The 14,082-nt window shown below is 41.6% G+C and overlaps 1 protein-coding gene across 1 annotated transcript in view; it reads right to left on the bottom strand.

Moving 5' to 3' along the window:
- The window catches only part of TMEM232 (transmembrane protein 232), a 143,703-nt gene extending 129,932 nt beyond the window's left edge, over nt 1-13,771 (bottom strand). Inside the window, exons 1-2 of the mRNA XM_060236564.1 lie at nt 13,621-13,771; nt 2,247-2,358 (exon numbers count right to left, since the gene is read on the bottom strand). Coding sequence (XP_060092547.1) covers nt 2,247-2,358; nt 13,621-13,757 — 249 coding nt within the window. The 5' untranslated portion in view covers nt 13,758-13,771. The remainder of the gene's footprint in view (nt 1-2,246; nt 2,359-13,620) is intronic.
- Between the last annotated feature and the right edge of the window lie 311 nt (nt 13,772-14,082).

Genomic DNA, 14,082 nt, shown 5'->3' with positions numbered 1-14,082 from the left:
TGTCTTCCTTCAACCTTGTTGTGTTGGTACCTTCTTCTTGATGTCCTGAAGAAGACTTCAGGCTTCTGACTTGAACAAGTAGAAGTTCCTTCTTTTGTGGGCACCTAGCCAGATTTTATCTTGGCTAGTTGACTGGTTAGCCAATTGCTGACACAATCCAATCTAGAACCTATCATCTAGCCTTGGTTTAGATGTTAACCTGTCAAGACTAGATGTGAACAATCTATGTCACTGTGGGCTGGCTTCACAGGTGTGACAAATTAGTTTCCACTTAATTGGTTAAGTGCCTATTACCTTGACACAAAGCTAGTGCAAATCCTGAAAAACTTACAAACACATACAGACACTGAATATGCAAACACTTAGGTGTCTCTCAGTTTCTTGACACTGTAAATCTTGGTTACTCTATTATCACAAAATGAATAAAGTTAAATTTAAAGAATCCCCCAGCAGCCGTATTGTTGACAGCAGTTAAACAAAGTCAGAAAGGACAACAAAAGTGTGCCCAAGTTCTCCAACTGACACCACGCATGGGCACAGCTACCAGATGGCCCCGGAAAGATCTTATGGCTCAGGTTTTGCACCAACAAGCACAATCATGTATGATGAGCTACTCATGTTGAATGACTGCCTCAAACACCAGTCATTTTGGTCACCATGCCCCTATGAACCATTTCTTTGCTATATAGAGGAGGTTCATTACTGTTACCATCTCTTATTCATCCCACTTCAGTCAAAACAGACCACAGAGATAAGTCATTACTATATCTATTTTTTTCATATTATTATGATTTTCTTTTTAAGTGAATTGTTCATAAGATACAGTGCCAACTCATTTATATCTCTCCACACATTTATGTGTACTATTCATTTCAATCAACGTGTTGGTCCTAATTGTATTTTTTTAAGAAATAAAAAAGACAGAGGACAGAGATGAAGATGAAGAAGATGAAGATATTGGATTTATATCCCGCTCTCCACTCCGAAGAGTCTCAGAGCGGCTCACAATCTCCTTTACCTTCCTCCCCCACAACAGACACCCTGTGAGGTGGGTGAGGCTGGAGAGGGCTCTCACAGCAGCTGCCCTTTCAAGGACAACCTCTGCTAGAGCTATGGCTGACCCAAGGCCATTCCAGCAGGTGCAAGTGGAGGAGTGGGGAATCAAACCCGGTTCTCCCAGATAAGAGTCCGCACACTTAACCACTACACCAAACTGGCTCTCCATCTCAGAGATGAAGGTCCAGTGAAGTTATCTGTTCCTGATTGGGTACCCATACTTTGTCCGATCCACTCTGCAGTTTGAGCATCTTATTGCTCTTATAGATCCCATTGTGACTATGAGCCTTAGGGCAAGCTGCATCAAATGGCCTTAGAATGCATGCAGCACCAACTCACTCTTCAGCAATGTCAGGCAGGGTAGAACCCTCCACATGATCTGTGTACTCAAAAATTACTAAGTATTTCGTTTTAACTGGAAAGTCGTAATAAAGAGATCCAAAATTCTAAGTAAAAAATCTAAACAGGAAATGCTTTAAAGGCCTTGTTGAATTAATGTACAATGTTATATTCTTAAATAAATAAAATAGGGTTATTTGTCAGACCATAACCAAGCTTGCACTTTTGCATTTCTGTTACAGAGCTCTCAATATGTTCCAAAGAGTTATCTAATGCTAATCTTGTCAGCAGATAGATATAACCCAAATCTGCCAAACATTACTATGAGTCTATGGAACAGTGCCAATTATAAAGGCTTTCTGTTGAATGATGTTAGCCAGTGAATTCTTCCTGCCAAATAAACAATGCGGGCAGGCATATGGACTCCAAGATGAAACTCTTGCTCAACATCCATGATATGCAAATAGATGTTTAAGCTTGCCCAAAAAAAGTATAATAATTTCATCTGGAAAGCAAGAGAAATTACTTCTCCCACAGCTTCCTTGATTGTGTTTACTGAATTGTAGTGTTATTACTTTTTAAATACCTTCACAATTTAAATTACTATTTCGTTTCTACACATTACATTTTTTTAGCATAAAAGGACTGCTAAGAAAATCACAAGCATGAAATCAGACCAGAACAATATTCTAATCAAATATTTAACAAAGAGATACTATAAAAACTAAGCAAAAATGAGCATTGTAAATTAGTAACATTCATATTAATTAGTAATTCTGAGGTGTGACAGTAAAATTTTAAGGTTAACAAAAAATCATCATCCTTTCAAAAATTTTGTAGTGTATACAAACCTTGCATCTGGCAAGCATTTTTCTAGCTAGCTCTATGAATTCTTCTTTGTCATCTGTTTGTACTGAGTCATTGAAGTCCTCAATGAATTCTTCTGTAAGTTGGAAAGGGTTTCTAAAAACAACCCAATAAAATGTTTCAGTTTAATTGGGGCTTCAAAAAGAAATAGTATTAAAATTGCAGGTATGAAATATAAATATGAAATACTTCAAAAGGACTTAATTGTCATTGAATGTTCTTACATTCTTAATTTCTGAACTATTATTTCTTGCTAGTCCTTCCAGTCTTACCCCACACTGGCTAATATCCAAAGTGCTTCTAAAAATCTTTCTCTTGACAATGTTGGTCAAATAGAATGGCACAACTGAACAAAAGCGATTTCTTCCAGGGAAACTGATCTGCATAGTCTGAGGATCTGTTGCTATTCCAGGAGAAATCCAGGCCCCACCTGCAGGTTGTAATCTTTCTAACAGCCTGGTTTTACGCAGTCAACTGTGGTTAAGACCAGTAGGTACAATGGGTTTAGATATGCTCTGCTCAGCAGAAAATCAAGCAATAAATACCATACCAATGGAATGTGACATAGCTATCTCTGATTTGTCTCAATGATTCCAGTGAGATTTGATCAAAACTGATTTTGTTGGATTGTGACTATTGAGTTGTATAAGAAGAATCATAGACAAAACCTCCAATAAAGTGGTGACCAGGCATACTTTTCACAGCATGGAATTTCCATCTATCATAAACCAGCTCCACCACTATTTGGTATTCAGTACTCTTTCCACCAGCATTATCATTCTGCTAGACTCAGCCAATGTACATTCCTCATCAAAAACATCCAACCAGAGGCAACGTGTAAAGAACAGAAATCAAATTAAAGTGGCTCAATGTTTTAAATTGAGTTTTTTAATTATGAGGTTTAATTGCTAATTTTTATGGTAGTTTATGTTTTTATTACTTTTGTTTTCTAAGCCATCTTGATAAATAAATCCTACTGGATTCAGTGTGACATTTCTTTTTGATAGACTTAGGGTGCGGCCACACCTCACATTAAAAGCGGGTGTGTAGCGCTCAAATTTGAACCGCTGAATATTGATTCGATGCAGGGCTGTTCAAACAAGCATCCAAGAATGCGACTCATTCTGTTGTTGAGCGATCACACATCCAAAACTATCACGTTCTTTTCTTGGAGCATGCGTGATCAGATGATTTCTGGGAGGGGGGGTCCATTGAACATGCGCCCAACTATTTGGAGGTGGGAAATCAAACAATGCTTCAGAGGCAGGGGGGAAGGGGGAAAATTTCCGGAATTAACATTGCGGATTCAAACCAGGGAACTGCCAGGAATTAATTTCCTAGAAATTGGAAGTGACAATAATATCTGGAAATCCTCCACATTGAAAAAAAAAAAGATTTTTTTTCCTGTTCTGAAGAGTGGGATAACATTCCCCCCCCCTCCGATCCTGTGTTGATTGGAGAAGCAGAAGCGTCACCTCAGATTCCCGGATGATCTGGCAATGCGCATGTCTTCTGAGGCTTTTTTTTTTTAAAAGGTGGGAGGGGCGGTAAACATTCCAAGGGGCAGTATCGTGTGTGAGCTGTCCAAACAGGAAAAAGCCGATCTTGTGCCACTGTTTTGAAAAAGGGCCGGACTTTCTGCGCTGTCAAATTAATGCGGCACTGATCCGCAGCAAGTTGGAATGACCCTGGATGACGCTCAATTGCCAGATGTGGATGTCTGAATGAACACATTTAATCCGTCAGCGAGACGGAGCTGTGTCGCCACTAATGGTACGTCTGGCTGCACCCTTAGGGTGCCTGGTCCAGTTGAACTTGCCTACACCCATTTGTCTCCTCCTTTTTTGTTCTTATAATGAAATGACAGTTACCATTTCAAAATCACATATAAATATTTGTACATCTATGGATCATTTATAACAAAATGATTTCAAATATTTTTATTTAGACTTTCCCTGAAATTTAAGTCTTTGCATGCAATCTAAATAGAGCTTTTGAATAGTCTGCAGTCTGCTATGCCAGAATTTTGAAGTCATATATGACATACAAAGTCATTATAACAAACAGTAGGAGTAAGTCACAATGAGCTGACAGGAGCAATTAAGCCATATGGTGAATTAAACTTAACATTAACAAGACAGCCAGCATTTCAAAAAGTGAAAACTATATAAAGCAGGGGTGTTGCTATGAGGGCCAGATCTTGACCTTGTCGGGCCAGGCCATGTATGTCATAAAACGTAATGCCAGGTCAGGGAGATAAAAACTTTATAAAGGACACAGACAAACACACACACTCAGCCTAATCCACCTCACTGGCTTGCTGAGCCTCAGCCAACAGAAGGAAGAGAGGCTTGGCTCAGTAGCTCTGCTGTGCAATTGAGAGAGCCTGGCAAAGCTAGCTCTCCTTCCCCCACTTCCTCCCCAAGGGAGGAGCTTTGCTCTGTTGCTCCTATGCAATTGAACAAGCTTGGCAAAGCAAGTTAAGATGCAGAAGGTAGCAAGAGAGGGAGAAGGAAGCAGATAACAGTGAGTTGCTCACAGGCCTTATAGGAGCCCTCCATGTTTGACACCCCTGATATAAAGCAATTGTTTAAATTAAAAATCTAGAAATATATACAAATGGCATCTGCTGAAAAATGCTGTTCCTTAGCCAACCAAACAATAGTAGCATAAAACATAGTTTCACAAATCATTATTTCTTTTTTCTGTCAAAAATTTTTAGGTACTGCTGTTGCTACCAAAGAAGTCTGCAGCAGATGGATGGGCCAAAACCTATTTTTCATCACTCCAATTGAACAATTTGATTAACTGCAGCCAACAAAGAGTCAGATATTGTTCTTTGATTTTTGATTAAGAATAATTTTCACATGATGATTTGTTGTAACTTTGTAGAGCAGGGGTCCCCAACCCCTGGGCTGCGGATTGGTACTGGTCTGTGGCCTGTTTGCAACCGGGCCGCAAAGCCTGCCCCCCCCCAGCCACACACCCCCGCAGCGCCTCCTGCATCCTCCACTTTTACAATTTTAAGTCCACGAAACACACAGTGAAGCGCCACCTTCCCCAGCTCTTTAAAGGCTGACCCCTGACCCCCCCCCTGCCATTGTTGCCAATAGGCTGGGAAAACTGCCACAGTGGTGGAGGACAACCCGCTGAAGAAGCAGCACTGGCCTTGCTTCCTCCCCACTTTCTTTCTGCCCAGGAAGGAAGTTAAGAAGAAGCAAGGGCAGAACTGCTTCTTCAGTGAGTCCCCCGCTGCTGCTGCAGTGGTTTTCCCAGCAGATCAGAGGGGGGGGGTCAGCCTTTAAAGAGCCAGGGAAGGTGGTGCTTCACCGCCCCTTTCCCAGCCTTAAAATTGCAAAAGCAGAGGATGTAGGAGGTGCTGGGGGGGAGGCCGAGCTTCGCAGCCCAGTTGCAAACAGGCCACAGACTGTGACTGCTCCACAGCCCAGGAGTTGGGGACCCCGGCTCTATATGACAGCTCTTCAACAGGCAGTGAAGTGCCACCTTCTCTGACTCATTAAAGGCCAACTCCTGCCCCGCCCCCCTGCCACCACCATCAATCGGCTAGGGAAACCGTCACCGCAGTGGATGACCCGCTGAAGAAGCCCAGGAAGGAAGTAAAGAGGAGGCAAGGGCAGCACTGCTTCTTCAGCAAGTCCGCTGCCACTGCTGTGGCAGTTTTCTCAGCTGATCAGCAGATCAGCGGGGGGGGTGTCAGCCTTTAAAGAGCTGGGGAAGACGGAACAGAGAATGCAGGAGGCGCCGAGGGGGCGGGGGGCTGCATGGTACCGGGGGGCTGGGCAGCGAGGCTGTGCAGTGCTGCAAGGGGTGGGGGCTGGGTGACAAGACTACACAGCACCAGGGGCAGGGGGCGAGGCTGCACAGCGCCTCAGGGGGCGGGGCCGAATTCTGTGCCCCTACTCTGCCGACCTTGGGGCCGTGGTGGGCAAGCTGACCCTGGTGCCAGTCCCTAGTGCAAAAAAGGTTGGGGACCACTGTAGTAGAGGATTGCAATTTTTTTAGATGACTTCAACATGCCAATGAAAAGGTGGGATACACATCTTTAAAAAAACAAATTTAACAAATCAGCTCTAGAGAAGACCAGCACAGGACCTATGAATGATAAAAACATCTACATGATTTCTAAGTAAGGTTGCCAACCACGTGGTAGGTGGGGATGTACCTGGAGAAAATGGCTGCTTTGGAAGGTGCACTCTATGACATTATACCCCATTGAAGTCTCTTCCCTCCCCAAACCCTGTCCTCCTCAGGCACCACCCTCAAAATCTCAAAGTATTTTCCAACCTGGAGCTGGAAATTCTACTTTCAAGTGAATGACCACAGCAGCAGGAGCACATATCCTGGCATGAAAAGTTGCAGTACAATCCTATGCAGAGTTTGCCAATGATTTCAGTGTACTTAGAAGACTATAACTCTGCTAAGGACTGTTGTAGACTCAAAAGAACTTCTGCCTTGAACAATGTAGCCAAAATCCAAGAGTGCCCAAAGCTTGCCTTGTTTATGATAAATCAACAAATAAAGGGATTGATGGGGAGCTGACTATGCCTGCACTTTTCAAGGTCTAATTACCATCTTCCACCACATCCTACTTGTCCATATCTTCCCCTGCAGGAAAGACAGCCATAGAGAATGGCAGTTTTGAGTGCCAAAATGGCTACAGGGGGTTAAGCAACTCCTCTTCCTGCACTCTGATTTTGGTTTTTTTTAAAGCTGCAGAAATCATCAGGGGGCTACATCTGTTGTCCAGACTGTCTCACCTTGTTCTGAGAGGAATGTCCCCCTGTCTGAGATGTGAGACCCTGGAAGAAGACCCTCACTTGATAATGGAACTGAGATTACCCTGGGTCAGGACCAGCTAACTCACAGCAAGAGAACTTCATAAATCTGAATAGACTTTATTGTAGAGAAAATAAATAAAAATATTTTAAAACAATATAGTTCCAGTGTAGGTTCAAAATACATGAAAACAAAAAAGCTGACTTCCTAAATACACTTACTACAGATGTTACATTCTTGAAGCAAGGCAGATTCAGTTCAAAGTCAAGCTATAATCCAAAGAGTAACAAAGACAGCTGGTAGAGGTAAACTCAGAGGTTATCAGGATAGTATCCAGAGAAAACTCACTAGAAGACAAAAAAAGCCCTGGCTGTGATAATGGTCAATGTTGGGAGGGCTGCTTTCATCACTTGCTAATACCTGCTAGTTACAGAGCTGAAAACAGGGGAAAAATCTTGTGGATGGAATTTTGCTTGGAGACAGCTCATTTCCTTGACATCTGTGTAGCTGCAATTCTTGTGTTTGAATGAAGACAAACTAATCAAATTATCTGGTTCAATATCCAGAAGAAGAGCAGTAAGCAATAATACATTTATATACACAAATGCACAATGCTATACCATTTTCATTTGAGGAAACATTTATATCAAACTACAACCACATGAAAATTGTAGAACTGACCCTAGGAGAGAAAAGGACTAATTTTCAAGCCTTTTCTCTGTGTGGCAAATTCCAGAATTTTTTTTTCATGGATGGTTTCAAAGTACATGTACAAAAATGGAATATGTAAGAAAACATTTTATAATTCCAGCTTTTAAAATGCTGAGATACAAATTACATTTTAGATACATAAAATACTGCTAGATTTGTTATGGCATTTGAGAGTTCCTCCAGCTGTGGAAAAAGGAATCAGCTTGTTTCTATAAGCCAAGGCAAAAATCATCCTCTCTGATTTGCTCGTCATTCCTTGTACACATTTTACTAGTAACTTTGGCCCTATCAATTGTTGGCAGATACTAACCACTATTTATGATATATTATAGAAAAGACAGAAGTCATTCGTACGATTATGTATAGATGTTGGAAAGCTTAATTGGATGCTTCACACAGTCTGTCACAGCTCACCCTAATGAATATTTAATATGAAACTACCATCGCTATATTTAACCAATAGCTCATGTTTGCAGAAAAGCAACTTTTATAAATATGGGCATTAGAATCTAGGGACAGATCATGGTGGCTTTGAGAATGTAAAAAACATAATTTTTGTCACACCGTCTAAAGAAGCAAAACTGCCAACTTTACAACAATGAGAAGCATACATTTTAATCACCAGAGAGGCAAAAAGGGAAACTGTGGTTACTGAAAGCAAAATGCTTTCAACAGTGTTACAATAGCCACCAATACATAGACTACAAGCTGGAGATCCACAAGGAAATGCAGCAGGCAAGGAAAAACAACTGGGCAAATATCAACAAGCAAAACTTCCCCCTCTAGCCAACTATAAACTGCATTGCCTGCATAGCCAATCTCTCCATCCCATCTCCCCACCCAATTTCCCTTTTTATCTTCTCCCTAACACTTAATAGCTTTCAGCATTGTGAAATACGTTGCTACATGCCTCTGGAGACAGGAGATCTCCCCCCCCCCCCCCCAGAAGGCCTTACCTGCCAGCACTTCAGCAGCTAGTGGGAGAAAGAACAAAAAATAAAAATTGCCTTCAGCAATGGTGTGATGCCTCTTCTGGATTTCCCCAGAAATTATGTAGCAGGAAATGCCCGCTCTGTCAATTAAAGCAGGTGCTATGACAAAGAGGCTTGAGGCGAAATCAGGAAAACAGCCAAGCTTTATTTGATACACACGTGCGGGCTCAGACCAGGATGGGCGTCTGAGCAATGATCATGGTGGCGCGCAGGCCTTATATCATTTGCATATTTGCATGGGCTACATTGAAGCAGGGACTGAATACTCTGAAGTAAACCTTCAATGTGGTAACCAAGGGATCTGAAAGGGGCCTTCAGTGTGGTTCCCAACTACTGGTTCCCTTTAGTGTGAAATCTAAACCACAAAACATCTGTGCTTAACCACAAGGTGCTGCTGGTTTCGCTTGTGGTGCCTTCTCAGTTCCTTTTATTCTATGTTTGCATCACAGCTATTTGTACCTACTTCTCTTAATTTAGCTTGCAGCCTAAGCTAAAGCATTTTATCATAGCAAGCAATTATAAGCCAATAACTAGGCAGGTCCAGACATGTCTTAATAGGCTTTTCTTCTATTGATCCTTGTATCCTAATACATCTCCTTTCCATTATTCTAAAATCCTCTTTCCAATATTTCCTTCTTGGCTCCTGCCTCAGTGACATTAGTCTTTCTATCTTAGAATTGCTGGAATCTCTTTGGTTTTACAATAGAATTTCTGACCAATTGTCAACAGCTGCCACCCCATGTCCTTGCCCTCAGATTGCCTGCTGGTTGCAACGCCGGGCCTAACAACCCTGTTATGAAGGCATCCCAGGCCTCTTGGTACATGTTCACCAGTTGATTTTGTTTGGGAATGGCTCCTTTTTCTTTGACTTGATTTACAAAACAGTATTTTATGCACACATTTCAGGCAATGTCCCTGAGTATATAGAAAGGCTTTTCTTTTATTTGGGTGACTAGTTTTTGCTGCTGTCCTGTTTGGTGTGAGCCACCCACTTTACTAACTCACATGATATAATAATAAATAGAAAAAAGATATATTGATGACAAAGAATTCCTCTTCTTATTGTTAATAGGTCATCCAGGAATTTAGGGTGAGGTGCCACCAATATGAGGATGACACCCAGTTCTATTTCTCTGTATCAGCTAAGCCAGCTATGTCTGGGTGTCCTGAATAGGTGCCTGGAGATGATAATGGGATGGATGAGGGCAAACAAACTGAAGCTCAATTCAAACAAATCTTAGGTGTTCTCAATCAATGAAGAAGCTGCTTGGGGACTGCAGAATAAACCTGTACTGGATGGGGATCCATTCCCCTGAAGGAGCAAGTTCATAGCTTCAGGATACAACTGGAGTCTTCTCTGTGGCATGCAACGTATTTTATCAGCCATGGGTGGGATTTACTTCAGATTTATGCATATTAGGATTGCACTGATATCTTGCCACTACACTCAGCTAAGAACTGTGCATTTAGTCAGTGTTCCACCAGTACAAGGTACATTTCACTCATGGAGAAGAGCCTCTTAATGAGTGGATTATGCATTGCAATATACCACTGTTAGCCTATGTAGAATGATAGGATAGAACCTCAACCTGGTAACACTCTGACATGGAACTCTTTTTGCACAAAAAAAGCAAGTAGCTATACACAGACCATCATATTTTTACAATCATGCATACATGTGTTGGGAAGCTAATTGATGCTGCATCCTAGAACATCAGGTGCCCATGCAGAACCTCACAAGGCACTTCCATGTAGGATTTTTGTTATGTGTGAAATTGTTCTAATTCTTCACAATTACAGCTTAGTTTTTTGTGAGTTTTTGTCTTTCTTTCTTTCTGGTCATTGGTGAAGGAAGGGACTGATTGCTAACAGATTACGATTCAATCAAGCAGGCAGACATGGACAGTCATCCTTCTATCACCATTGCCATAATCCATCCTTGCTACAGTTATAAATCTACAACTGATAAAAGAAGGAATGTTTAAGATTAGAAAAGCTATCATGCATAATACCTGAGCATCCAATTCCATGACAAGCTACAAACTGATCTGACAGATATTAAGATTCTGAGACATTATGTGGAGAACCTGAGCAGGTGTAACTGATTGCTTAGGTGAAATTGCTACACCTCCCTTAAATTGGAATCAACCAAAATTATTTATCTCATTTGAGATCTGAAACCTCTGCTACTTTAATTTCTCTGGAAGTAAGCTGCATCAGAAAGCATCCTAATCAGCTAATGTCAAGAGCATTAATGTACCAGAACAGCTAGAAAATCACTCAATGTGACATGATGCAAAAGAAAGAAAAACTAACATGCAATATATAAATAACTGTAAAATGTATTTAAACTAAATTATGAGAACATTGAGGGGAAAGAGTAGCAACCTTGAAAAAAACGTTGTTGGTTTCAAAGGTGACACTGGACTCAAACTTTGTTCTGCTGCTTCAGAACAACACAGCTATCCACCTGAATCTATCCAGTTCTATGTGTTTTAACATACAAGGAAATCAGACAAGATTCACAATAGGACTTATGCCTAAATAAGTACATAAAACTGCAGCCTTAAAACTATTTCACATCTTTCCTTTTTTGCACCCTGATATGCAACACTGTATGGATTCCACCTAAACAAATGAATTCTTCCTGGATAACCAGGCTGTTGTCCTCTGATAGTAGACATAAGACAAGCTTGACAGCTCACAGTCTACCTCTGATAGCCCTTAAAAGGAAGCTCTAGCAGAGAGATACCTTTCTACTCCCATTGTCTTCCATGGATTTAGAAGAGGAGGAGGAAACTCGATTCATACCCCACCCTTCACTACACAAAGGAGTCTCTGTAAGCCAAAATGCCCTCAAAAGAGGTTGGGGAATTGACAGGTGGGCACCTTTGGCTTAAAAAGGATCTAGAATCTATGTATACAGGATTCCATTTCCAGAAATTATTGCTAAATTTACCAGGGACACTAATTAAGTAAAACAATTAAAAATTTATTACAGAAAAATATAGAACACACACATACAAGAAAATAGACTCATATAACATACATACAGACCTAATAAAGACAGAGAGAAATGCATAGAGGTAACATAAGGATGGACAAACAGAGTGATAATTACTGATCGTAGTCTTCAAGGAAGGCTCCAATGGCGACAAACGAGGATGATGGGGAAGGGGACCCTCAATTGGCCAAGAATTGGGGATGTATCTAAGCAGCATGAATGGGGTACTGCTAGATGCACACCTGTGGGGAGCTGGGTCACAGGTTATAAGGACTACCTTGAGCACTTAGGGATGGGAGGTACAGGGGCAGATGACAGGTGGTCACCTGGTACATGTCCTCAGAAAAAGGGGAGGCTCCGCAATAACCATAAGGGCTGGACTTATGCGGTAGCCAATAGCCAGTTTATTGGGGGCACCTGATTGGATGCCCATACCTGGCCAATGAGCAGACCTGGCCCTAGTTACCTGATTGGACTTCCAGGTAACAATGGGCCAAGGGGGAGGCTCCAGGATGACCATTAAGGGAAAGAATGGGAGAAATTATTGGGATGGAGGTGATTAAAAGGCTATCAAAACTTATCTAAAAGGTGACAATAGATGGCCAAATTGCTACCTAAGGTAACACCCGATCTATACAAAGAAACTTGGCTCTGGATGAAGATGTTCTTCCTCTTCTTCATTCCTCTACTGGCACCATCCTTTGTCTTGGGTTCCATTGGACAAAGGCTTAGGCATTCTGACAGGATCCACGCCTAAGATAAGCTTGATTGCCTTATGTATAGGTGACTTCTGTTGAGAACGTGAGCCTCCCGCTTCGCTGTAATGGAGTCTGCCACAGCAGGAAGATAGCTGCTGGTGATGTTAGCCTTCCCATATGGATTCTATGGTCAAGGCTGGAAACCGCTTGCCCAGACAGTTCCTGGCGGCGCAACTTCTTCCGCTGCAACGGCCAAGATGGTGATCGCACGGAGCGACTGGAAACCCATCTGTTCTCCTAGTTAGCACCCTTCCAGAGACACAGAGTGCTGCTGCAACGTTGTGGCTTTTAGTACTCACATAAGTCCCTTACAGTCTGGTAGATAAAACCCACATTCTCCTGGCAGATGTGTGTGAGTTGAGTCTCCAGGCACCTTGGCAACCAAACAGGTGACTACGATGTTCTGGAATTAGGGGTCTTTTCTCACATCTCAGCATGGTTTATAATCTCCTTTCTCTTCCCCTCCCCACAACAGATACCCTGTGAGGTAGGTGGGGCTGAGAAAGCTATGAGAAAACTGCTCTTGAGAGAACAGCTCTGAGAGAATTGTGACTGACTCATAGTCACTCCAGCGGCTGCATGTGGTGGAGTGGGGAATCAAACCCAGTTCTCCCAGATAAGAGTCTGCACATTTAACCACTGCACCAAACTGGTGTATTTAGAAGGACATAACTCTGCTTAGGAGTGCACTGAATATCTTCGCTTTATTAAATATGATCATTACAAATTCCATCCAGATTCCCTATCATCCCAGCCTAAGCAAATTACACTCTTCTAAATCCACTGAATTCAATGGGCTTAGAAAGATACACCTCTTCTTAGGATAGCACTGCTAGTCCCTTAACATCTTGTGGATGGGATAATTTGCCCTGTCTTCCAAACTTATTAATTTTGAATCATTTCTTGTTATCTCACTCTTCTCCTGTTTCCTTCATAGCTCCAAGACCCATCTCCTTTACAAAAAAACTTCTACATGCTCTGGTAGTTTCTTGAATTGTGCAGTTTTCAGACAGCCTAATAAGGCATGAATTATCTCATGTGCCAGTTTATGTGCCAGTATGTAATATTATTTTGTGCCTGTTTTATTAAAACTTACTTTTGTACTGTCTTTGGCTTGCTCCTTGCTGGAAAATCACTTAGATATTTCTTCCACAGTTTCCACTGAAGTTTTTCATGTTCTGAATTGGATACAACGCCAAAGAAGCGAACCACTGGCTCTTTTAGAATAGGCATTTCGCTCTAAAATTGGTCCTATAAAAATAGTAGAATGTTACTGTCATGCATAAATGAAAGTATAAGGCTTTCTGTCTTACACAAGTGTACAGTGTGAGTATAAGCCTTTCTGTCTTACACAAGTGACAGTGTACAGTCAAAATGTAAACTTAAATACATTCTACCATGATGTCTTCTCTTTTCTGCCACCTGCCACAGGGAAAAATAGAGGGGTGGGGACCATTTGGAGGTCCTAGGATGAAAATGATTGTATAATGCCCACAAGTAGATAGTCTCCATGATTCTACTGAAAAAAATTACATTTCAGTCAGATCAGATGAACAAT

The sequence above is a fragment of the Heteronotia binoei genome, chromosome 4 (genome assembly GCF_032191835.1).
Source record: "Heteronotia binoei isolate CCM8104 ecotype False Entrance Well chromosome 4, APGP_CSIRO_Hbin_v1, whole genome shotgun sequence".
Taxonomy (NCBI): domain Eukaryota; kingdom Metazoa; phylum Chordata; class Lepidosauria; order Squamata; family Gekkonidae; genus Heteronotia; species Heteronotia binoei.
Note: the sequence above shows the minus strand (reverse complement) of the source record. Positions and strands in the feature narration are given on the sequence as shown.